General features: G+C 33.9%; 3 protein-coding genes and 1 long non-coding RNA gene across 5 annotated transcripts; 2 read left to right on the forward strand and 2 right to left on the reverse strand.

The window, feature by feature from the left end:
• Nucleotides 1-10,243: 10,243 nt before the first annotated feature.
• On the forward strand, nt 10,244-14,039 carry LOC117923742 (calcium/calmodulin-regulated receptor-like kinase 1). 2 transcript variants are annotated; one of them, XM_034842176.1, is made up of 7 exons: nt 10,244-10,827; nt 10,939-11,092; nt 11,469-11,595; nt 12,228-12,313; nt 12,425-12,496; nt 13,104-13,307; nt 13,469-14,039. In XM_034842176.1, the coding sequence occupies exons 1-7, from the start codon at nt 10,481-10,483 to the stop codon at nt 13,805-13,807; spliced, it is 1,329 nt and encodes a 442-aa protein (XP_034698067.1). In that variant the 5' UTR covers nt 10,244-10,480; the 3' UTR covers nt 13,808-14,039. The 2 variants fall into 2 exon arrangements, with proteins under 2 accessions (XP_034698067.1, XP_034698068.1); XM_034842177.1 differs by lacking the exon at nt 13,104-13,307.
• Nucleotides 14,040-14,451: 412 nt separating this feature from the next.
• Nucleotides 14,452-15,377, forward strand: LOC117923745. The gene is made up of 2 exons (XR_004652675.1): nt 14,452-14,747; nt 15,123-15,377. It is a non-coding gene; the product is annotated as an uncharacterized LOC117923745 (long non-coding RNA).
• Nucleotides 15,378-15,456: 79 nt separating this feature from the next.
• Nucleotides 15,457-18,731, reverse strand: LOC117923743 (anthocyanidin reductase ((2S)-flavan-3-ol-forming)). The gene is made up of 6 exons (XM_034842178.1): nt 18,540-18,731; nt 17,101-17,267; nt 16,786-16,986; nt 16,493-16,652; nt 16,114-16,327; nt 15,457-15,713 (listed from the first exon to the last, which is right to left on the reverse strand). Exons 1-6 carry the CDS (start codon nt 18,667-18,669, stop codon nt 15,569-15,571), a joined length of 1,017 nt encoding a protein of 338 aa, XP_034698069.1. The 5' UTR covers nt 18,670-18,731; the 3' UTR covers nt 15,457-15,568.
• A 1,523-nt stretch (nt 18,732-20,254) lies between these two features.
• Nucleotides 20,255-26,819, reverse strand: LOC117924389 (anthocyanidin reductase ((2S)-flavan-3-ol-forming)-like). Its single transcript, XM_034843017.1, is given in 6 exon segments — nt 20,255-20,399; nt 20,925-21,123; nt 21,823-21,827; nt 26,012-26,166; nt 26,241-26,441; nt 26,658-26,819. Coding segments are annotated over 6 exon segments (867 nt in total).
• Between the last annotated feature and the right edge of the window lie 324 nt (nt 26,820-27,143).

The following is a 27,143-nucleotide window of genomic DNA, read 5'->3' on the forward strand; positions in this document are numbered from 1 at the left end:
GAGTGAAGTTTAAAAATTAATTCTTATATATTGATTTAAGTGCAACATGCATCTCACCGTATCCATGATCGATTTATTTTCTCTCTATTCTTCCATTTTGTTGTGAAGTATACATTGCCATCAATTGGTACTCGGTACCACATTTTAAAAAAAAAAAAAAAATCCACCATAGACAATATATTCTAAGGAGAATTATCTTTTGGGGGTAGATGGGCCCCCAAATTAACAAAAGGTTCATATAACTCTTCAAATTGAGTTGAAGGATATGAAATAGCAACAGACAAATATACCCTTTAAGAACACATATAAAATATTTTATAAAATTAAGTTAAATAATTTTTTTTCAATAATTTTTTTTTCAAAAATATTAAATTAAATTAAAGTATTTAAAAAAATATTAAATTATATATATTTTTTTAAATATTAAATGAAATAAATTTATTTTAAAAAAAATATTAAATTAAATAAATTTATTTTAAAAAAATATTAAATTAAATAAAAGTATTTTTCAAAAATATTAATTTTTTTTCTTAAAATCAACAAAGGACATTTTTGGAAATACTGAAGGATGATATCCTTCAACTTAATTTTCATACTTTCATTGAGTCTTGGGCTCAATTTAAAGAGTTACATAGACCTTTTATTAATTTGGAGGTCCATCTACCCCCAAAACATAATTCTCCCTATATTCTATACTCTTGTTAACTAATGAAAATTTTAGAATTTATGTTACTAATATGCATGAGGGAAACAAATTAACTGATGATAAAAATGCGTCTTTTTGAGCCCAAAAAGTGTGGATGAATGTTGAAGGAGCTGAGGCCCACGCATGCAAAGTGAAAATGACATTTTTTGTGATAAACATGTACGTTTTTGAGCGACAATAGAGTGGATACATATTAAAAGAGAGTGCATGCATCTCGCTCCCTTTATTCTACCACATTAGTCAAATGATTCAGCTTTCCTATTCTTTGATCTTATTTGCTTTTCAATGTCACAACTCACTGTCAATGCAAAATTTTAATACCTAAAATTTAGATTACGTGTATTTTTCCTCTCTTTTTTTATATGTTCTTCTTAAATATTTTCAATTATTTTTAAGAAAATTTGATCATCAAATAATCGACTCTATATTTCAAATACTTTTTTAGCTAAATAATTTGATATTTTATTTTATAAATATGATAATAATCAGATTCTGAGTTTTCCTATAACTTCAATTTAAGTGAAACATTGTATCATCGCGTCAATAGGATGGAGATGGAGACATGGATGACTTATTGGACTCACTTTCATGTTGAACGCTTGAACGCTTTCGTGGCTCTTGGTGAAGAGAAGCAAATAGAAAACATCTTTCCTAAGGCGTCCCTTTCTTCTAGGGGGTCCTCAGGAACGTGTAGAAACAGTTACCGTCTATATCATGCTACCATCAAAGAAGTCATTCCATGCACGTTCCTGTTCCTGTTGTGATCGATCTAATTAGATCGTGTCTCACGGCCTTTGACTAGACTAGTCGACGATTCAAAATTAATTCTGGTAAGCATTGCTACCTCCGGGAATTTTCCCTTTGTTCAGGATCATTTCCGGAGCATACGTACGGCTCTTTAGGCTTGTTGCTTTCAATTATTTCTTTCTTCAATTATACTGCATGGACATGTGGGGCTATCTGGGCATAGAAATCTTGATATAATCGGTCGTCGTCAATGAAAGCTTACAAGAAATGTGGTGATGCTGCTTCTAATAGGCAGAAATAGAGAGAGGTGATGCTGCTTATATGAAAGAAGTGAATGTCTCAGAGGAGATATCTCGGAAGCATCGCCCCATCTCCATTACTGCAACCGATTGTCAATATCATCACAAACATTGCAAGGGTAGCACAGTGGATTTACCAATATGGAGATGGGCTTGGAATTCCTGGAGTTTTGGGTTAAAATGGTCCATTTAAAAAAAAAAAAAATTGTAATATCTAGCCACTTTTTGAAACTTATGTTCAAAGTGACCTCTTTGGTGTCACGTAGGCGTCATATCATTAAAAAATATTTTTTTTCATCATTTTAGTTAAAGCCGCAATTGGCAAATGCAGCTTTATATTTGAACTAAAGCCGCGGTTGGCAACCGCGACTTCATATTTGAACTAAAACCGTAGTTGTCAGCTGCGGCTTTATATTTGAACTAACGGCTTTATATTTGAACTAAAGTCGTAGTTGCCAGCTGCAGTTTCATTTTTTAACAAAAGCCGCAGTTGGCAACTGCGGCTTTAGTTAATTTTTTTTAAAATTTAAAATTTAACTAAAAATTATTAAATTACAATTTATGATTGAAATTTAAAAAATATACTTAAATAATAAATTATTTATATTTAAATTTAAAAATCTAGTTACACATAGGTTCCATGTGAGATTATATATGTTTTTTATTTTTCACTACATTAATATTTAGTGAATATTTTTTGTGACTTTAATTAAACTATTAAATATTACATTTTGTAGTAGACTTTTTGTAATTAATTTTATTAACTAATTTTGTAAAAAATCTATATATGACAACTACGGTTTAAGAGTATACTATTATTTCAATAAAGATAAATTTGTCATAATACAAATAAATTAATATTTTAAAAAACAACAAATTAAATATTTTAAATTAATAAATTATAAAATTTTTTATATTATTTATATGTTATATAAGTTTATTATTTTAAGATTATTAATTTATTAATAAATAAAACATTCATTTATAATATCTTTTATTTATTAATTTATGTTTATTGAACTAATACTAAATTCTTAAGTTTAAATATAAATAATTTATTATTAAAGTATATATATTTAATTTCAATAATAAATTATAATTTAATAGTTTTTAATTAAATTTGAAAGTAAAAAAAAAATATATAATTGAAATCTGAGTTACCAACTACGACTTAAAAGTATACTATTATTTTGATAAAGATAAATTTATCATAATACAAATAAATTAATATTTTAAAAAACAACAAATTAAATATCTTAAATTAATAAATTATATAATTTTATATATTATGTATATGTTATATAAGTTTATTATTTTAAGATTATTAATTTATTAACAAATAAAATATTCATTTATAATATCTTTTACTTATCAATTTATGTTTGTTGAAGTAATACTAAAATTTTAAATTTAAATATAAATAATTTATTATTTAAGTATATTTTTTAAATTTCAATAATAAATTGTAATTTAATAATTTTAAATTAAATTTTAAATTTTTTAAAAAATTAACTAAAGCCGCAGTTGGCAATTGGCAACTACGACTTTAGTTCAAATACGAAGTCGTATTTGCCAACTGCAACTTTAACTAAAATGATAAAAAAAAATATGTATTTTTTAATGATATGACGCTTACGTAGCACAAAGAGGTCACTTTGAACATAAGTTTTAAAAAGTGGCTAAATATTATTATTATTTTTTTTAAATGGGTCATTTTGACGCAAAACTCAAATTCTTGATCGTGAAACGAAGGCTTAGATTCTATCCCTACTCATTGAACCTCTTTTAGGTTTATCAGAAGTACGTTTACTGTTTGTCAACAAAAGCCAAGGGTCTCCAAAAAGCCCGCGGCCCGCTTTAGGCCCGGCCCAGCCCAGCCCGACAGGCTAAAGCACGGCCCGAGCCCGTTTTTGGGCGGGCCGGGCTGCGGGCCTAATTTTAGGCCTGACGGGCCGGCCCGGCCCGTTAAGCCAGTAAGCCTGCCCTTAGGCCCGCCCCTTAAAAAAAAAACTACAAAAATAAAAAGTATTAAAAAAAAATATTCATTTCAAAATTTTATTCATTGAATGTATAATTACATTTGAAAATGTGGGAAAAATTTACATCACTACAAAATAAATACATCCCAACTAGGTTGGCACCTATTTATTTGTCAATCATCTGTATTTTTCAACCACAAAAAATAAAAATAAAAATATAATATACATTTAGTCATTATTTTCTGATGGTGATGGTGAACTATCATGCATCCATGAAGATTTTGATAATTTTAAAGATTCCATATCGGCAAGTATCTCTGTTTCTCGAATGGAATCGTACATCCTTTTATCTGCTATTTCCCAATCTTTCACACATATCCCTGCTTCAATAACATCTGGCGTTAAGTTGCATCGTTTTTTACTAACTACTCTTCCATCTGCACTAAAAGCAACTTCTGATGCAACTGTACTCATAGGAACTGTTAGTACATCACGAGCAATTATAGAAAGCACAGGATATTTGTGTTGATGTGATTTCCACCATATTAAAATATCAAAATCTTCTTGATCTTCAAATGAAATTATATCAGTATTAAGATATTTATCTAAATCAGATGTATTATTTGGAGAATTATTTGTTGTCTTTTTTCGACTTTTCAACATTTCTAAAGCTCCTTTATAAAAAGATGAGGAGTTTGTAGATGTAGGTGGTAATTTAATAGTATTAATATTATTACCATATTTTTCTTTATAATAGTTATATAAATTATATAATAATGAATTTATTTCATTTTTAATTTCTTCAATTTTTATTTGGTCATTAAAATAAATAATTGTTAACCATTCATCCAAAGCTTCAAATTTCAATCTAGGGTCCACAATTAAAGTAATATAAAAAATTAAAGGTATTTCTCCCCAATATTTTCTAAATTTTTCTATCATTGCAAATATTGTATCATTAAATATTTCAAAACTTAAATATTTTTGAAGTACAATAAAAATATTAGTTATTTGCATAATAACTCGATTTGAAGTTGGATAATATACACCACAAAAAATGTTTGTTGAAATATCAAAAATTTCAAAAAGATCTCTTAAAAGATCCGTAATATGTCAATCATAATCATTTAATGCATAAATATCTACTTCACAATCATTGTTAATTAATTGTATTTCATATAATTCGACTACTTTTCTATATTTTGTAATATTTTGTAAAAGTTTATATGTGGAATTCCATCTAATGACCATATCCAAATTTATATTTTTTCTTTTCATATTTAACATTTTGCAACAATCAAAAAATAATTCATGTTTTGCTTGAAAACTATTAATACTATATGCAATGCCTCTAATTTTTTCCAATGTACTATCAACATTTTTTAATCCATCCTTTACAATTAAATTTAAAATATGTACACAACAACGCACATGAAATATTTTAGCATGATCTTCTTTTACTTGCCAATATCGTTTTAGTCTATGTATTGCTGCATCATTGTTAGCAGCATTATCTAATGTTATTGTCAATATTTTATCACGAATGCCTAAATCTATAATTTCATCATTTATTAAATATGCTATATTTTTACCACTATGTGGATCATTTATTAATTTAAATGAAATTATTCTTTTATTTAATTTCCATTCATTATCAATGTAGTGAGCAGTTATACATAAAAAATCAGTGTGAGTTAAAGATGTCCAAATATCAGATGTTAAACAAATATTTCCTTCAAAATTTACAAAAAAAAAAAAATTAATTTCTTTTTGTGTATAAATTTTTTTCATAATATCTCTTTTAACTATATTTCCAGACCAACCTTTAAATTGAGGATTAATACCTCGTTGAATTGTTCTTGCAAAATCATGAGTTTCCATCATGTTGAAAGGTTGTTCTGCTCTTATTATATAATCAATCATTTCTTCACGACAGTTAGATTCATCATAAGAAAATGTTTTTAATTTCCACTTTCATTTTTACCTAATTGCATATAATTTCTAATATCTACATTATTTTTAGTTTTACAATTTTCATGATGTCTTTTTAAATGACTTGTGTCTGCATTTGAGCCACCAGTAAGAAATTTATTACAAATTTTACATTTTGCTTTTATTTCTTTTTTATTATTTTCTAAAATTATTTCTATTCTATAAAAAAAAATCCATATATTTGAAGTAAATTTTTTGTTTGATGATATTTCATCACATGGACTAGATGAAGAAGCACTTGTCATATTATAATTATTGATAAAATATTATGCCAAAAATAATAAAGTAATAAATATAAAAAAAAAAATGTAACAAAAAAATAAAGTAGTAGGGGTGAAGTATGTTACTCAATTAGAGAACCGATGCAGAAATTCCTAACAAATTTGAACTCTTGGAGCCACTAATGCTTGTTTTGCACCACCAACAATATTGTATAATTTGAGGGAAAAATAAAAGAATTTGAAATATTGTAGAATGTGAGAGAAATAGAGAGAATTTGATGAAAAAATGAAAAGGAATAAAATGTATTTATAGCAAGGTTAAAAAAAAAAAATCAAAATTCAAAATAATTGGCCATGTGACCGTTGGAGGCTTAGCTCCAACGGTCACATGGGTTGGAGTTAGGCTCCAATGGTCACATGACCGCTGGAGCCTTTAATTTTTTTAAATAAAATAATATACTTTATTTTTATATATATATAACAAACTCAATTAATAAATATAAAAAGAATGTATTTTAGTTGGTTAAAAGCTTAAAGTTTAAACATGAGGGGAGGGGTTCGAATCCCCCCCTCTCCCTTCCCTTGGCTTTTTTGAAAGTCATTTTGGCTTAATTCAAAAAGCCGGCCCGCCAGCCCGTAGGCTCATAGGCCGGGCCGTGGGCCTAGCATTTTAGCATGGCCCGGCCTGGCCCGTTAACCAGTCAACGGGCCCATAGGCCCGGCCCGAGCTGGGCCACGGGCCTCCTATTTACGGCCCGGCCCGACCTCGCCCGCCCGTTGTTGGAGACCCCTAATGTCAAAAGCCAATGATATGCATCAATCGGAACAGGCAACAACAAAGTTACTGTGCATCCACTGCTACAAAATCACCACTCCCAAGTCAAACTGGTGACTCTTGTGGCTCTCATCAGGAGCTGTTGCACCATGTGCTAGGGCACGGGTCACAGTAATTGTGTGCTTTTTTTTTTTTTCTCTCTTGAGAAAATAGGAATAGAGCAAAGAATTGTTTTTATGCTGAACATATTTTTCTGAAATTATTCCATAGGTGGAATTTGTTAAGAGTAAGATGGCTGACACACTGTAACAATTACATAAAAAAAAAAAAAAAACAAGAGATTACCAATAAAGAGTTTTTTTTTTTTTTTTTTAAATGTCTCCTTCCAAGATCAATTAGCTAATGAACTCACCCAACCTCTTCCACATGCACGATTTTTAGATTGGGCTCTCCTCCCGAAACTCCAAACGAAAATAAAATAATTTAAATATTTATCTTTAATTTTAGTTATTAACATTTATCAATTTATTATTAATTTGAATAAAGTAAAATATAGAATTTGAATTAAAATAAAAATCTACTATCAGTTTGAATTAATTAGAATATGAGATAGAGTTTAAATTATAATATAATTCAAATGTATTTGTATATAAATATTAATTATCATGTTATGCTTTATGTTATAATTTTCAAAACTTACTTCTTTAATTGTGAATTTGATTGTGAATCTTTTGATATGTTTAAAATAATAACGAAGTAAAAATGAAAGCATTCAAAATGCTTTCAAAAAAATCCATAATAATACAATTAATTAAGAACATCATTTGTTATAAAATTATGAACAACAAGATTTGAGTAGATATTTAAAAATAAATAAAAATTAAAAGCTTTAGATAAAGATACTTTTGAAAAATATTGTCCAAATATTGGATTTATTTGAAATATGATGATATATTTTATATTGATGGTTTGATTTATTTTCAGAATTAAAAATTCAACTGCAATATTAAATTATATTAAAAAAATCAATTGTTTCCAAATACATGTAGAATATTATTAACTATATCAATGATCGTTCCTTATGCAGACAGAAGTTTTCAAAATTAAAGAGAATAAAATCTTATTTACGATTTTCCATTCTTACTTACATTTCAAATATTTATTCTAATAAGGAAATCTGACACCACATTGACAAATAATTTTAAGAAATATTCTATATAAAAAAAAATATATATCATTTAAGAATTAGAAACACTTTCCAACAGTATATAATATAAAAGACATTTAATTGAAAATTTTCCTCTAACGATTCATTTAGGTTATATTTGGTACCGGAAAGTATTAAGGAATGAAAAAAAATATAAGAAAAATGACTTTCTGGTTTTATTATGATAAATGCAATAAAATTATTTAAAAAAACGTATATTTTTAAATTATTTAATCTATATATAGAAGAGTTAAATCCGTGAAAAAATTTTGAAATAATATATAAAATAATTTATTGACTTTAAATTTTTGTTTTTTGTTTCATTTTTATTTTCTTTCCCTGCTCACATTTTCCTTCAAACTTTATGAAACCAAACATAGCCTTAATATTGAATCGTGTGCATTACGAGGATTTGAAGATTATACTATTATACCATTGAAAGATACTTTTTCCATATCTATAAAAAATACATCATCAATTCAATGATCTTATGTACATACATATGTAGAATATGAATTTTATCATTTTATATATAGATTTAGTCTCTTAATAATTTTTCAATTGTTTAAATTAGAGTATGATTTAAAGTTTGAATCATAGTAAAAGTCTATTATTAATTTGAATTAGAGTAAAAGATAAAATTTGAATTAAAGTAGAACTTAAGATTTATCCCCTCAAACATTATTTGTATATGAATATTTACCTATCATCAATAAGAATGTTATATCATATTTTCTCAATCTTTTCTATAACATATATTTTGCAAAATTAAAAATGTTTATCTTAATTATATATAAAAATAATATATATTTCTCTTAAATTTCATTCATGAGATAATCCCTAATAGTATAAATCCATAAAAAGAAAATATTTTTTATCAATTCAATTTGTAAAGAGATTTGGGTATTTGATAAACTAATTTAATAACTTAAAACAACTTAGTAATTTAATTTAAGTTATTAAATATATTAAGTATATTTGATAAAATAACTTAATGGTATCACTTGAAGTGAAAAATAACTTTAAGTAATAAATAAAAGCAATTAACTTATTCTTAAGTCAACATCTTCATTTTACATTTTTATCCTCATTCACTCTAATTACCTCCATGATTCTCTTTCGTTATTCCATGACCTCCATTATTATTCAACCTCTTTTACCCTAATTATAATTTATGAGGATAAATATATCAATTTGATGATTTAGAATAAATTTTAAATCAATTTTATTAAACAATCTTAATACTTTAAGTAAAAATTAAATAATAAGTTTTAAATCAACAATTTAAGTATAATTTAACTTAAAGTTAACTTAAATCATTAAGTAATAAGTATTAAGTTTTACTAAATACCCCTTTATTTTTTTCTTTAATCATGTTTATAATAATGTCTATAACTTAATTAAAAAAATAAAATATTCTAAAATATTTAAAGTTTAATATTCAGGGTCTTAATAGGTGTTTGGTAAATCAACTTAATAACTTAAAGTAACTTAATAACTTAATTTAAATCATTAAGTAAATTAAGTATATTTAATAAAATAAAATATTAGTACGACTTAAATTCAAAAATAACTTTAAGTAATAAGTAAAAATAATTAACTTACCTCAAATTCACATCTTCATTTTACTTTTTTACTTCATTTGTCTTAATTACCTCTACCGTCTCTTATACTATTTTAAAACATCTACTTCTACTATTATGCAACCTCCACTGTTACTTAACCTCATTTACTCTAATTATAATTTATACATATAAATATGTTAATTTGATGATTTAGAATAAGTTTTAAGTTAATTTTATCAAACAACCATAATACTTAAAGTAAAAATTAAGAAATAAGTTTTAAATGCTTAAATATAATTAACAACAAAATCTTTTTTTTTTTTATTGAGTTGGATTATGTTGGATTATATTTAAAATGATCAGATTGTATGATTTAAAATTTATTTGTAATATTTTTTTTAGAAACTTTTATATCTATATTTATCCTAAAATTTCATGTTAATCATAGAAAAAAATCATATATTTTTTTAGAATATATATATATATATAAAAGATGGAACGATAATTTGATATATTTTTTGTTTCTTAAAAATCTAAAAAGAAATAAATTAGAATAATCATCCGATTTCAATCCAAAATGAAAAATCTTAACGAAACCTCAAAGTTATATTAGAAATGATTCTCCAAGATGGAGTTGGGTCCGACAACTCATCCATGCTGCGTCCCTGATCAACATTGGGCTCGAGAGGTGAAATGGCGTCATTAAGAATCAAACAAAAGCAAGATACTCCTACATGTCCCCGTGTCAAACAGTGTCATGAGTAGCTGATCCAATCATTGGCTCCCATACCAACAGAACCGATTTTGAGTTGATTTTTTTTTAATCCATCCCATGCTCCTTCCTTAAATTCGATGAAGACAGTACAGAGGTCAATCAATCTCTCCACCTAGTTTGATAAAATCCATAGTGAGCAACTTTAAGATGTTGGCATTACCATTTCGTTTTCAGAAAACACTTTCGGTTTAGATGATAAACCTCTAAACCCAGGATGAAGAAAATGAGAGGGATGCCAGGGGCTCTCATAGTGGGGATCACCGTGGGTGTGATGATTGGAGGGGTTTTGGGCGTATGCGCTGTGTGTATGTTGATCAGGTACAGAAGCAAGTGTTCCCCAAAATTGAGTCGGAGGGCCGCCACCGTCCCCATCCGCGTAAATGATGTTGATTCTTCTGCAAACTTATCGGAATTCTCTGTTGGCCGCTACTCCGACTCATCACTGGGCCAGGTCTCAGCCAGAACGTCTGAAGGGAATGCCATGTCTGCGTGGGTGGATATGGAGGGTCATAAGAGGAAGAATGCGGCCTCAGCTTTTGGAATACCCAACTACTCTTACAGGTTGTTGCTTGAAAATTTTGAATTGTCTGATAAGTTCTGGCAATAGGGTTTTGGGGAGGTTTTTCTAACAAGCAGTTTGTTGTTGCCTTGCTGATGGAACTTGTTTCACAGAGAGCTAGAGAAAGCCACTTGTAGCTTTACAACTCTGATAGGGCAAGGGGCATTTGGTCCTGTTTACAAAGCTCAGTTGTCAAATGGTGAGACTGTGGCTGTTAAAGTTCTTGCCACTGACTCTAAGCAAGGGAAAAGGGAGTTCCAGGCAGAGGTAGTGAACTGATGATTACATTTTTTGGCATTCAAGATATTTGTAGACACATTGTTGATAAGTATTTCTATATGCCTCAATCATGTTTGTACAGCATCAATATTTATTTGGTGAATGATATGTCAGAGGTTATTGAGAGGGAATGAAAAAAAATTTGATATTAGAAATTGATTCATCTAGGAAACCTTATGGTGGTACAAAATCAAATGTGAGGAGAAGGTTACTAGGGATTGCAAAGAACTGAATCCTAACACTGATTGGGCCAATTGTTGTAATTTATTGAAAGGAGTTAACAAGTTTTGAAGTGTATCCTCTCTCTGCCTCCCCCAAATAACTGCAAAGTTTTGAACCTTTCTTTTTATTTCTTTCTTTTCAGATTCTGTTACTAGGAAGATTACACCATAGAAATCTTGTGAACTTAGTGGGATACAGTGCAGATAAAGGACAGCTTATGCTTGTGTATGTCTACATGAGTAATGGCAGTCTGGCTTCTCATTTATATGGTAAGAAACCAATAAGCTCTAAGCTCTATTTGTAACGCAAAACAAAAATATTTCATGCAAAAGCAATGTTGCTGGGATCCATTGATGGTTCTTTGTATGAATTCATAGTTTCGTTGCACTAGAAATGGATAGTTGCTCTATTGACCTTAATGAGATCATTTTTCATTCTGATCATTATATTCTTTTTTTCTTTTCTTTTCTTGGGTCTATGATCTTTCTGGCGAACCATTTTGCTATCAAATTAATTAGAGATTTTGTGCTGCTGCTGTTGACATAAAGACTAGCCTCTATGGGATATTTCATCCATGCTTTTATCTTGGATTCTGCTCAAAGAAGCTTCTGCCTTTCAGTAGCAAAAGGGAATTTCCCTGTTTCTTCTTAATGTTTCATGAAGCAATCCCTAAAAAACTGAACCTGTAATAGCATGTGACAAGGCCCAGAATTGTTTCACTTCTGGACATGTATCATAGCTTGGTTACATAGGGTTGTTCAACAATTTTACTGTACTTAAAAAACAAAGTGGACTTCTGGTACAAAAGATGGCAAATTTTGTTTCTTTTTTCCTTTTGGATGCACAACTGTTCCTGTATGACCACTGAGTAACACAATTCCTGAACCATTTGAAAATGTAGGTCAAAAGCATGAGCCACTAAGCTGGGATTCAAGAGTTTCCATAGCTCTCGATGTTGCAAGGGGAATGGAATATCTACATTATGGGGTATGTGGTTTTCATTTGATTTTCCTGCCAGTAGAAGAGTAGAAACAACTTGCGGAATTTTTGGAATGGACTCCACTTTACCTGTTTATTGTGTTTCCCCTCTTCATACAGGCAGCTCCTTCCATAGTCCACCGCGACATCAAATCTTCCAACATACTGCTGGACCAATCCATGAGAGCCAGAGTAAGTGACTCTTCTGTTTGCTATCCATTGATATTTATAAATTTAAAATGGTGTGTGATTTACAAATAAAAGAAAAGGGAGCCTCTTGGAAGCTAGATATTGTAAACTTGTAAGAAGCACCAAGCGTTTTTCCTGCTGACTTCTGAGTCACATTCTGTTCCAGTGGAAGCTTATCAAATTATAAAATAAATTTGTGCTTAATACAGAGGTTTCTGAAGTTACCCAGGATTCCGGATTCTCTTCCAGAAGATCTGTTGTGTGTGTGTGTGTGTGTGTTTGTCCATGAAATCCAGCTCTACTCACCATGAAAAGAGAAGGTTACTGGTGACTCTTCAATCTTGTTTGAATAAACAGGACGCCCCTATTGATAAGCATTGAAAATGTCCAAAATTACTTTGCTAAAACCATGTGTCCTAATGAGGGGTATAAAAGGTGTTTGGTATAAAAGAAAATGTCTTATTCAAAAAATGATACTGTTATTTTCACTTTTTTCTCCATTTTCTTTCAGCAATGCCTACTCTTTTCATGAATGGATTTGTCTGTATGTTTAAAGCTTCAACATTTCTACTCCTATGGATATGTGTAATTGATGTAATTAGTTAAGCAGGTGGCAGACTTTGGGCTTTCAAGAGAACAGATTTTTAAATCACATGCATCTAATGTCAAGGGGACTTTTGGGTATCTTGATCCTGAATATCTGTCAACAAAAACCTTCACTAAGAAAAGTGATGTTTATAGTTTTGGCGTGCTGCTCTTTGAACTAATTGCAGGCAGGAATCCCCTACAGGGTCTCATGGAATATGTAGAACTTGTAAGTTCTTTCTCTATCATATACACAACAACCACATACTCCTAGACAAAAAATTTTGCTAAGTAACTAACACAATTGGCCTTGAGCTGCTTCTGAGTTATATGCATCTTCATATACTATCTATGACAACATTGTAGTATTAACTTTATGTCAATGAACAGGCAACAATAGGTACAGAAGATGAAGTTGGGTGGGAGGAGATTGTGGATTCCAGTCTCAATGGAAAATTTGATGTGGAAGAACTCAATGATATTGCTTCTCTTGCTTACCAATGTATCAATCATCTCTCAAAAAAAAGACCTTCTATGAGGGACATTGTTCTAGCTCTATCTAGGATTCTCAAGCTGAACCACAGCAGGAAGCGTCACAAGGAGTCCATGTCTGCTACAGAAGAGGAAATCACCATCGAATTGCAGAAGTCAGAGACACGGGATCCCACAGTAATGGAATTTCAAAAAAAGGTGGCTATTGACATCACAACCCAATCCGTTGAAATATGATAATGATTTTACAATCTTTCTTCTTTTTTTTCATTTGGTTTATTCTTACTTCTGTTTCTTCTGTTTTGGTTCGTATACCATAGTCACCAGGAAGCTACAAAGGGAAGCTTGTCTTCCCTGTTTTAAAAAAAATAATAACAATTGTTTGTATGTCTGAATATTTTTGTGACAAGGTCTCATTTTTGTATTGCTTCTCATGTCTGCCAAGGAGAATGAAACTGCCTTTCCCCTACCGTCATCTCAGATTTGTTTCAATTTCCCATGTGAATGACCCCATGTTGTAAAAGACGATGTTGGAGTTTGTTCTCATTCTGCTCAACAAACATTCAAGTTAGTCATTAGAGAGTCAAACTTTATTTTAAATGCAGCAATTAGTAAAGCCTTTTGTGTGTTGTTCTTGTAACATAAGCCGACCCCCATATCTTCCAAACACCCATCTATTGTGCTTAAAGAAACCCCAACAGTATTGCAGTTAGCTTTGTTTGGTATCTGCCTTTCATTGTCCAGGCTGTGAAATGGGGCAAGGGTGCTGGTCAACGTAAAATGGTGATTTAAAGAGGTCAAGTTCCTGCAGATTAGAGGATGCATGATAGAGTTGGTTTTAAATAAGATTTATGACTACATGTCTAATTGGGGAAATGTACCATGCACAATAGAAACTGAATGTCTCTCCTGTGCTGCATAAAATAGACCAGGACCTCCAACTGGAAGTCCTAGCCTTTATGCTGAGAGCATATGATGATGATCTGGCTTCCAGTCGTACATACCTACCTCTTTGGCTATAGTTGTGGATAAGAATTATATCAGGATTAGATTTCATGGCTCTCCTTATATTCCAACTCAGCTTCAGATTTCAGATGCATAAAGCAACTGTCCCACAGGCCTGGGAGCTTGGCTCATCCCTTCTCTCCTTCGCCATTTGGACTTACCATTTGTGCAGGTAGGCTACAATAGTGCTATGGCATAGAATTTTGATTGGTAGTACCAGTATGCCTCTTCTTCATTTTGGTGATTGCAGACCGAGGAAAGTGATTGACCAGCTGGGTTGTCTCAGCAAAGAGTGTCCTTTCCATGCTAAAACTCTATTTTGCTTGTCAATTTATGAAACAGAAAGTCTCTTTTCCTTCTTGTTAGCTTTCTTTTTAGCAAAAATTTGCTCTCCAGGTGTCACTTGACAGTGTCATAGCCTCATTTTGCAATGCCTTACAAGCTGAAAGAACATTGTGTTCATTGCAAGTAGGATGCAACCAGGCATCCATAGTGGAAACGAATGCTGAACAAATCCATTCAGTGACATCTTTCTCTTCTATTACAGAAGTGCGAACCATCAAGAGGACGACACGAACAGTACGGAAAGAAACAGTCCAAAGTCAGTGGCTGTAAATCATTCAGTTATTTGAGTTGGCGATTGTAGATCGGTTAGCCATTCTTTACTGTAACTGATCCTTCTTCATGACTGATTTTTCTTTATTTACGCTAAATTGAAAGGTTTTTGTATCTTGGCCGAGAAGGCAAGATCTATGATTTGATCTTAACTGAGAAGGCAAGATTAAAATATGTAAGTTGCTATGACTTGGCATTGCCAGGCCTGACGGTTATTATTTTAATTGCTTTTGATTTCTCATTTCTCAAACATTTTTAACATGGTAAGCATAGAAAACTGGGATGATTTTTATATAAAAGAACGGACAGCAAGCTAAAACACAGCAATAGAGGGATAAGATAGTGCTCCTTTTAGCCAAGACACAAACTATTAAGACTTCAATTCTGCAATAGCCCCTTGGCCTTGAAATACTCCACACTTTCATCATAAATTTCTTCAATCCCGTACTTAAAACTGAACCCCTCTTTCACAAGCTTCTCTGAGGAGATTATTAACTTCGATTTAGGGGGGAAGTCTCCAAAACTGCAATGTATCAGAAGACAAGAGACAAGTTAAGATAGCAATTTTTGCACAATGAATAGAATTTTGGGAAGGAGCAGTTCATGATTATTCTTCCACAACCTAACAGGTCTTTCATGCACATGTCCATCCACTGTTTCCTTATAAACTATTCCCCATCGTAGCTAGATGGCATGCTCAACAATGATTCTTGGTCTCACTCAGTGGGCACAAACTTGAGATGGTTAGGATGAGTCCTTACAGTTAGAATTCCCTTTGGCAGACTTTTAATTGGTATACAGTAATGAATGGGGCACTTAATGTGGGGTAGGTAGATATATGCAAATTCTTTTTCATTTCTAACTTGATTCAGCCCTACAAAATGGGTCACTATGTGATTCAAAAGCTTAGACAAGGGGCTTACTCAGTTGGGACTTTGTACTGAGGGTATCTTTTGCTCAGGAACTTTGCTAGCTCAGGAACACTGGTATTGGCAGCACAGCAGATGTATCGGCCAGAAGCTGATTCTTTCTCAGCTACAAATATATGTGCCCGGCAAACATCTTCCACATGTGCAATGGAGACTGAACCTGACAGCATCTGCATACCTTTCATACCGTTTATGAGGAATTCATTCCCTGTAATCAAGGACAATGTTGAAAAGACCATCAGAACACCAATATGTGAGTTTATCCAGAAACATGGTAGTCCCCTTTTGCTCTGTCTTAACTAGACAGGTTGAATGCAAAACGTAAAGAGCAGATAAAGCATTATGTAATGTATTTTAGGTTCAGGCTTTGCACCTGTAATCAAGGACATTGCAAGTCCAATGCTGCTGGGGACATCTGAAGTAAGAGAGGAACCGGCCATTAGAGTAGGGATGACAGTGATCAGATCAATGTTATTTTCTTCGGCAAATTTCCAAGCTGCTTTCTCAGCTAGTGTCTTGGAGGCAGGATAGCCCTACAAAAGCATGTAAGCTTCTTGATCATCTGTTAATTTGTTCATGGAAGCCTGCTTGCTTCCTCAGGTTTCTCACAAAATATAAGCTTAGAAAGTAACGTTTGAATAACCAAAAAAAAAAAGGGGAAATTACCCAAGTAGGTGGCTTCACGGAAGTCAAGAACTCAATATCAGTCCAGTTCTTCTCATCCACAACCAGACCTGTCCCATCAAGCTGATTGATGGTAACAGCAGCTGCAGAGGATGTCAAAATGACTCGTTTAACTGATTTTGCCCTTGTACAAGCTTTCATGACATTCACTACTCCTTGAATTGCTGGCTTGATCATGTCATTCTGTATGCAAAAAGGTGAAACAAAGTATTTTTTATAAAACAAATAAAAAATTTAAAAGAAAAAAAATCATGATTGCATAAAACTGTTTAATAATTCAGTTCCTTAGGTCCACACCTCTGGATCTTCAGAAGCAAAGTGGACGGGCGTAGCAACATGGAAGACAAAGTCGCAACCTGCTATAGGGGCCTCAAAGCTCAATTCGTCAGTTAGATCTGCTCGAAAGATTTTTAGGTCACCCAACTCCTGTAGTTCTAGGAGGTGAGAGACTTTTTTCTGATTGTCTGCACCCAAAAGTAGAGAGTATCAAGGAGGGAATCAAGAAAAATTGAAGTTAGAAATACTTAAAAGAAAATGTTGAGACAATGAATTATCTATTGGGTGAATTCAGAGGCACATATAGGCCAATGGCATTGTATTCAAATGGTATTCTTCCCGGACGGGTTGTGTGATATAGTGAATGCCATGTTACATTCTTTGACCTTCACTGATAAGTAATACCCTGTTGAAAAAGGTAAGCCAGGGTTCAAAACTCCTATTCTCTTATGTCTAAAACATCCATTTCCAACATCAACCCCCAATCTGAAATTAGATTTCCGTCTCACCAGATCAGGTGTCCCTGCCAACCCCCAATTGACAGTACAGACTCTAAAACATAAGTTGAGATCAGTGCCAAAAGGGCCAATGCCCACACAATGGAATGTGGTTGTCCCCAAAAGTGAGGGGAAATGGAAGACATGGGGAAAAAAATCATAATCCTCATCCAACTTAAAATGAACTCCCCAACTATAAACAGACCATATCACAGGAAACTTCACATTGGCTTTGATTTTTCCTTTTCTCATTTTTCGGGTCTGGAGCTTTGAACTTGCAACAACTGCATCTCTGTTTTGTTTCTGAAGTTCCATTTATGTCATATGGGATGTGCTTGTGCTAAGTTTACTAATTTGCACCAGAAGGCAATGTAACTTGGACAGATTGACTATGTAACTTGTAGAGAATCTGTTTGAAGACAAGAATTAGGGTTCTAGCGAAAACTCCAACAATCCAACCCAATCTAAGCCCCAACAAGCTCATACCCTCTTCTCTTCATTTCCAGATACAAATGAAAATCACCTTGCATAAACTTGAACCCAGAACCCATCACTCAAGTCTCATAGGATTCACGTCCCATCATGTAAAACGTGGTAACAATTTTGACTAAAACTACCCAAAACCTAATCAGCTTGTATACCATTTATGAGTCGAATTTCTGCAAGAATTTTTTCTTGATCATACAATTTAGACAGGAGCCTAGTAGCCCTTAAAAACGCCTACATCATAAGTTCCAAATCTTCCGCAATTACCACATAAAATGCATCCATCTCCACCCTCCCTCTTCTCCCCTCCCATTCGATTTGGGTTATCAGATATTTTAACGAGACACCAGGAGAAAGAAAAGCCCAAAAAACGTTCAAATTCACGGCCACCATAAAACAATATTGTTCAGAAAATCTTAGCACAAACACGTGAATAAAAAATAAACAAGCAAAGAGGGAAGAAGAAGAGAGACAAACCAGGGTCCCTGACAGTGGTGTTGACAGCATAGCCCTTCTGCAGCAAAAGCTTAACCAGTAAAGATGCAACAAATCCGGTGCCGCCGACGACACATGCGGTCTTCTTTCCGATGGGGTGCTGGGTGGCCATATGCCCTCACTTCCAAATTTGCAAAAACCGATGTTCTCTTAATTAATGCAAGTAATTTGTATCTTGGATAACGCTCTCTGCGTCTCTTATATAGAGGGTATAGACCTCAGATTGTACGTTGAACCATTGAAAAGAAGAGGAAAAGGTGATTTATCTTAGGTGAGCACGTGAGGCTGCCCAACAAACAACTCCAACGTTGCTGCTAGCAAAGCCCTGTTTGACTGCATATCTCAACAGCAGTCCACATCTGATACTCAGATGAGCTGTATGAATATATAACTCTTTATATACCAGATATGTAGTCCTCGAGGATTCATATGAAAATTAAAAAATTCTATTACTGAATATGGAAGATACTGGGTTCAACCTAAGCTTAACCCTTTAAGCTTGAGTTTGGCTATGAAGATGGGTTGAATCCTTCAACAGATGGTTCCCAACTAACATAAATTCATACCAAGATTTAATTTTTTTTGGGTCAACCCTTCATATACGCTTTTAAAATTACAGAAATTTTGGAAGCCGACGTTATTAAGAGCCACCTACTACTGGCTTTGTACGACTTTTTTTCATTTGAAAATAATCCCCTTTCCACAAGGGAATGATAAAATATCCTTATACCTGCCCAAGTGTATTAGGTGGCTGAGATATAGGAAGCATGAATATGCGGTGGTGCAGGGGGGTAGGTGACTTGTTGCAGATGACTAACCACGTGGTGCTCCTGCTCGCTGGTAGTTGGGATTCAAGACTCATTTCTAAAGTGCATGTCAAAATCTACATATCTACTACAAGCAGAGCCATACATGCAAGTTGGGGAGCCCAGCATTGCAATACTATGCTGTGAAATGCTTTATTCTTTCACATGCACACGAATCAGTAGGATATATTCCGGTATTGGGTGCAATAATATTGTTTTGAAGTTTCGGGACAAATAATTCAGATGATGACTTGAAATAGGCCTAAAAATGTGATGTGAGATGTTATAAAAAGTTTGATATATATTATTATTGATCATTAATTGATTTTTTTAATTTGATTATAAGTGCGTTTGATAATGATTTTAAAAAATGTTTTAAGTGTTTTTAACATTTGAAAATTTTTATTTTTTAAGTATTAAAAAAATTAAAAATACTTTTCAAAATTACTGTCAAACACATTTTAAATGCGTTTAACGGTGATTATAAGAAGTATTGTTAGCATTTTTAATACTTAAATGATAAAAAAAATTTAAGTGTTATAAAGGTTAAAAATATTTTCTAAAATCATTATCAAACGTCGTATATGTTCAATCCTACTTACTCCTTTCATCCATCGGAATGTGAAGAAGTCACTTTGTTAACGGTGATGTTACCTAGGCGAAAAATAATTTTGGGCAATAGAAAATTTAGGCGCCAAGGTGAGGAAGGATGTCGTCATTTGCCATTAATCTTAATCATGGATGATCTTGTGTACTCGAGAAAATAAAGTGACCAATCTTTCCAACCTTTTACCTTAATTATTTCATTGAAAAATATTATAATATTGTCATAAATTCTCATTTTCAGAGTGAGATCTCTCATAATATTCTACAATCCCCATTATTAAGAGTTCAATTCTGCAGTAGTCCCTTAGCCTTCATGTACTCCATGGATTGATCATAGATTTCTTCAATCCCATGCTTAAAACCGAATCCCTCTTTAACAAGTTTCTTTGAAGAGAGTAACATCTTGGACTTAGAGGGGAAGTCTCGGAAACTGCAAGGCATCATAAGATTACCCAATTAATGGCCATTAAACACTAATGAAGAGAAGTTTGGAAATTGATTTTGAAATTTTGAATACTTCCTACATAGGACAAGTAGATATTAAAACGTTCTTTCATAATTAAGTTAAGATGGTTTTTAAAGCACATACATGCATGTCCATTTTGACCTCGAACTATTTTCAATCGAGACATTCTCAACACGAACTTAAGAGGATTGGATTGGACCAATAGTCATCCAAATCTAACACGAACTTAAAGACCATTTAGGTTATTAAGCTTAACTCAACTTGGTTTCTAACCTACGACTTGCCTGGCTAATCCAAATTCAAAGCCTTTCTATTTTAAGTAGTAATAATAATAATATGCCTCACCCAACATGGATATCCATGTTGGATCAAGGGACACTCTACTTTGGAATTTTATTTTGTTTTTTATACAAAACTATTTTGGTTAATTTTGTTTTAAAAACACTTTACAATGGATCAGAATCTCAAATGCTTGGACAAGAGGCTTACTCAGTTGGGACTTTGCACTGAGGGTATCTTTTATTGAGGAAGTTGGCAAGCTCAGGTACACTGGTATTAGCACCGCAGCAGATGTATCGCCCAGAAGCCGATGCTTTCTCCGCCACAAAGATATGGGCCAAGCAGACATCTTCCACATGAGTCATGGAGATTTGCATCCCTTTCATACCATTTATGAGGGATTCATTCGCTGCCCAATGTTGCAACACCACCCCATCAGAAAATCCCCACATGTTTGTCCAGATCAAATAAAGAAGTTGGTAAATATGTATATAGGTTTCGGTTTAGCACCTGTAATCAAGGTGTTGGGCTTTGTGGAGCCTAGTTTTGTTTGATCCGGTTTGACAACCCGACCCGAATAATATTGCATGGCTTTTTAATGGGAGATTTATTGAGGCCTGTTGGGCCCGTTTAACCCATTGTGGAACCACCTTTTGTAATTAGGATTTTTTAGTGTGGTAGGGTTGTCGTGTTATATATATAGAGAGAATATTGTAGTCGTCGTATTGTACTTTGTATTCTTCCCTGATAATAGTGATATCCCTGCAACTCCGTGGATGTAGGCAAATTTCCGAACCACGTAAATACTGTCTTGTGCGTGTGATTGTTTTTTCTTTGGCGTTTGTTTTCTCTAATTTTTGTTTCTCACGGGTTGGGAATTCGGTTTAATTTCCTACAACTGGTATCAAAGCCTAGGGTTAGGTTTGAGTGGGAGCAATGGCAGAGGAAGCAGGAAAGGCGTCTGGAATAGAAAAGTTTGATGGCACAGACTTTGCGTATTGGAGGATGCAGATTGAAGATTATCTCTATGGGAGGAAATTGCATCTGCCTCTTTTGGGGACAAAACCTGAGAGTATGAAGGCTGAGGAATGGGCGCTTCTTGACAGACAGGTTCTAAGAGTTATTAGGTTAACTCTGTCTAGGTCTGTTGCACATAATGTTGTAAAGGAGAAGACCACAGCAGATTTGATGAAGGCTTTGTCCGGTATGTATGAAAAGTCGTCCGCAAACAATAAAGTGCATCTGATGAAGAAATTGTTTAATTTGAAGATGGCAGAGAATGTATCAGTAACACAACATCTGAATGAATTTAATACAATCACAAATCAATTGTCGTCTGTAGAAATTGATTTTGATGATGAAATTCGTGCTCTGATCGTCTTGACTTCTTTGCCAAACAGTTGGGAGGCAATGAGGATGGTAGTAAGCAATTCTACGGGAAAGGAAAAGCTCCAGTACAATGATATACGAGATTTAATTCTGGCTGAGGAGATTCGCCGAAGAGATGCAGGTGAAACCTTAGGATCTGGTTCTGCCCTAAACCTTGAGACAAGAGGCAAAGGTAATGACAGAAATTCAAATCGGGGTAGATCAAATTCCAGAAATTCTAATCGGAACAGAAGCAAATCTAGATCAGGCCAACAAGTACAATGTTGGAATTGTGGGAAAATAGGTCACTTTAAAAGGCAATGCAAAAGCCCTAAGAAGAAGAATGAAAATGATTCTGCTAATGTTGTAACAGAAGAGGTACAAGATGCATTACTTCTTGCAGTAGACAGTTCACTTGATGATTGGGTTTTGGATTCAGGAGCTTCGTTTCATACCACTCCACACCGAGAAATCATACAGAATTATGTTGCAGGTGATTTTGGGAAGGTGTATTTGGCTGATGGTTCAGCCTTGGATGTTGTGGGTCTGGGAGACGTCCGGATATCGTTGCCTAATGGGTCTGTTTGGTTACTGGAGAAGGTTCGACATATTCCTGACCTGAGGAGGAATCTGATTTCTGTTGGACAACTTGATGATGAAGGACATGCAATACTATTTGTTGGTGGTACTTGGAAGGTTACAAAGGGAGCTAGGGTATTGGCTCGTGGAAAGAAAACTAGTACTCTGTATATGACCTCATGTCCAAGAGACACAATTGCAGTTGCTGATGCAAGTATTGATACAAGCCTATGGCACCGTAGACTTGGTCACATGAGTGAGAAATGGATGAAGATGTTGTTGTCAAAAGGAAAACTACCAGAATTGAAGTCCATTGATTTTGACATGTGTGAAAGTTGCATCTTAGGAAAGCAAAAAAATGTGAGTTTTTTGAAAACTGACAGGACACCGAAGGCTGAAAAATTGGAACTAGTACACACTGATTTGTGGGGGCCTTCTCCGGTTGCATCCCTAGGAGGTTCAAGGTACTACATCACCTTTATTGATGACTCAAGTAGAAAGGTATGGGTTTATTTTCTGAAAAATAAATCTGATGTATTTGAAACTTTTAAGAAGTGGAAGGCCATGGTTGAGACAGAAACAGGCTTGAAAGTAACATGTCTAAGGTCAGATGATGGAGGAGAGTGCATAGATGGAGGGTTCAGTGAGTATTGTGCTGCACAGGAAATTAGGATGGAGAAGACCATTCCTGGGACACCACAGCAGAATGGTGTGGCTGAGCGCATGAACAGAACTCTCAATGAGCGTGCTAGAAGTATGAGGTTGCATGCTGGACTACCAAAAACTTTTTGGGTTGATGCTGTTAGCACTGCAGCTTACCTGATAAACCGAGGACCATCAGTTCCCATGGAGTTCAAACTTCCTGAGGAGGTTTGGAGCGGTAAAGAGGTGAAGTTTTCACATTTAAAAGTTTTTTGTTGTGTTTCTTATGTTCGTATTGATTCTAATGCTCGTAGTAAACTTGATGCAAAGTCAAAAATATGTTTTTTCATTGGCTATGGTGATGAGAAATTTGGCTATAGGTTTTGGGATGAACAAAACAGGAAAATCATCAGAAGTAGAAATGTGATATTTAATGAACAGATTATGTACAAGGACATGTCAACTGTAGTGTCAGATGTTACAGAGATAGATAAAAAGAAATCTAAGTTTGTCAACTTAGATGAATTGACTGAAAGTACTGTCCAAAAAATGGGTGAAGAAGATAAGGAGAATGTAAATTCACAGGTAGATTTGAGTACACCTGTAGCTGAAGTTCGCAGATCTTCCAGGAACATTAGACCTCCGCAGCGTTATTCACCTATTTTAAATTATCTCCTGTTGACTAATGGTGGTGAGCCAGAGTGTTATGATGAAGCCTTGCAAGATGAGAATTCAAGCAAGTGGGAGTTAGCCATGAAGGATGAGATGGATTCCCTGTTGGGGAATCAGACATGGGAACTAACTGAATTGCCAGTAGGAAAGAAGGCTTTGCACAACAAGTGGGTATACAGAATAAAGAATGAGTATGATGGTAGCAAACGTTACAAGGCCAGATTAGTTGTTAAAGGGTTCCAGCAGAAGGAGGGCATTGACTACACAGAGATATTTCTCCAGTTGTGAAGATGTCAACAATTAGACTTGTACTTGGAATGGTGGCTGCAGAAAACTTACATCTTGAACAGTTAGATGTGAAGACAGCATTCCTTCATGGTGACTTGGAGGAAGACCTTTACATGATTCAGCCAGAAGGGTTCATTGTTCAGGGACAAGAGAGTCTAGTCTGCAAACTGAGAAAGAGCTTGTATGGCCTTAAACAAGCTCCTAGACAGTGGTACAAGAAGTTTGACAGTTTTATGCATAGAATTGGGTTCAAGAGATGTGAAGCTGATCACTGTTGCTATGTTAAGTCTTTTGACAATTCTTACATCATATTACTGTTGTATGTGGATGATATGCTTATTACAGGGTCTGACATTGAGAAGATTAATAATCTGAAGAAGCAATTGTCCAAACAATTTGCAATGAAGGATTTGGGAGCTGCAAAGCAAATCCTTGGTATGAGAATCATTAGAGATAAGGCTAATGGTACATTGAAGCTTTCACAATCAGAGTATGTGAAGAAAGTTCTCAGTAGGTTCAACATGAATGAAGCTAACCAGTGAGCACACCCTTGGGGAGCCATTTCAAACTAAGCAAAGAACAGTCACCGAAGACAGAAGAAGAAAGGGACCATATGAGCAAGGTGCCCTATGCCTCAGCTATTAGTAGCTTGATGTATGCTATGGTGTGTACAAGGCCAGACATTGCACATGCAGTGGGAGTTGTGAGCAGATTCATGAGTAGGCCTGGAAAGCAACATTGGGAGGCAGTCAAGTGGATTCTAAGATATCTGAAGGGTTCATTAGATACATGTCTTTGCTTCACAGGTGCAAGTTTGAAATTGCAGGGTTATGTAGATGCTGATTTTGCTGGTGATATTGATAGTAGAAAGAGTACTACTGGGTTTGTTTTTACTCTAGGTGGTACATCTATATCATGGGTTTCAAATCTACAGAAGATTGTTACTTTGTCTACTACAGAAGCTGAGTATGTTGCAGCAACTGAAGCTGGAAAGGAGATGATTTGGCTACATGGTTTCTTAGATGAATTGGGTAAGAAGCAAGAGATGGGCATTCTACACAGTGACAGTCAGAGTGCAATTTTTCTTGCCAAAAATTCGGTTTTTCATTCAAAGTCGAAGCATATACAAACAAAATATCACTTTATCCGTTACCTTGTTGAAGATAAACTGGTAATACTTGAGAAGATTTGTGGATCTAAGAACCCAGCAGACATGTTGACTAAGGGTGTCACTATTGAGAAGTTGAAGTTGTGCGCAGCTTCAATTGGTCTTCTAGCTTGAGGACAGGAGGATGAGTTGCAGGGATGAGGAATTGTTTCTTGGAGGATAGCGGTTTGATGTTGGTGATTGAACTAGTCTCCAAGTGGGAGATTTGTTGGGCTTTGTGGAGCCTAGTTTTGTTTGATCCGGTTTGACAACCCGACCCGAATAATATTGCATGGCTTTTTAATGGGAGATTTATTGAGGCCTGTTGGGCCCGTTTAGCCCATTGTGGAACCACCTTTTGTAATTAAGGTTTTTTAGTGTGGCAGGGTTGCCGTGTTATATATATAGAGAGAATATTGTAGCCGTCGTATTGTACTCTATATTCTTCCCTAATAATAGTGATATCCCTACAACTCCGTGGATGTAGGCAAATTGTCGAACCACGTAAATACTGTCTTGTGCGTGTGATTGTTTTTTCTTTAGCGTTTGTTTTCTCTAATTTTTGTTTCTCACGGGTTAGGAATTCAGTTTAATTCCCTACACAAGGGACATTGAGAGAGAAATGTCGTGAGGAACCTCTGAAGTAAGAGAAGGACCAGTAATGATGGCGGGGACGACAGTGACAAGATCAATGCTATTTTCTTGGGCGAATTTCCAAGCTGCATTCTCAGCTAGCGTCTTGGAGACAGCATAACCCTGCAAAAAATGCAGATAAGTTAGTCTATTTTGAAGTTGTTGAAAAAGGAAAGAAAATTAAGGGAAATATATACCCAAGTAAGTGGCTTCACAGAAGTGAGGAACTCAACATCAGACCATTTGTTCTCATCAATCATCACACCTGTCCCATTAAGCTTATTGATTGTAACAGTACCTGCAGGTGATGTATAAATGACTCGCTTCAGTCTTTCCTTTTGCACAGGTTTTCAAAACATTCAATACCCCCCTTGAATTGCTGGCTTGATCATGTCATTCTGTGTACAGTTGAAGGTGAAACCAAGTCAATTAATTTTTATAAATGATGCAGTTCCTCAGCTAAAGAGCCTACTTCCAAGTTTTCTGATACTCGGAAGTGTTTCTTATAAAAATGAAGTGTTTCTTATATAAAAATTAAGTGTTTGATAAACTTTCAAAACAATTTAAAAAGTCAATTGAAGTAATTCTTAAACAACCACAAAATAGGCACACACCCCCGGATCCTGAGAAGCAAAGTTTTTGGGAGTTGCAACATGGACGACATTAACTGCATAGCCCCTTTTAAGCAAAAGCCTAACGAGAAAAGATGCTAGAAATCTAGTGCCGCCGATCACACATGTCGTCTTCTTCCTGATGATGAGATGTTGGGTGGCCATTTGCTCTCACTTTCAAAAATAGAAACGAAAATAATTTGATTAAGTAGCAATAGACGAGAATTAATTAGAACAATTTATACAGAGAAAAGAGATTGTTAATGTGAATAAGGTTCTCAACAATCCAATTAAGTCGAGAATAAGAAGACAAAAGTTGGCGTAGCTGAGCACGTGAAGCTTCCTCACCAGCAACTCTCAAAATTTGGATGGTAGTTAAACCCCTCTTTTAAATGTAGAGAATAATAAAACCAAAAATGGTTAAAAAAAAAAAAAAAAATCATCTCCTCTAATAATTTATGGAAGGAAAATGAGCTTGGACTGGGGCAG

Source organism: Vitis riparia, chromosome 10, assembly GCF_004353265.1.
Source record: "Vitis riparia cultivar Riparia Gloire de Montpellier isolate 1030 chromosome 10, EGFV_Vit.rip_1.0, whole genome shotgun sequence".
In the NCBI taxonomy this organism is placed as follows: Eukaryota; Viridiplantae; Streptophyta; class Magnoliopsida; order Vitales; family Vitaceae; genus Vitis; species Vitis riparia.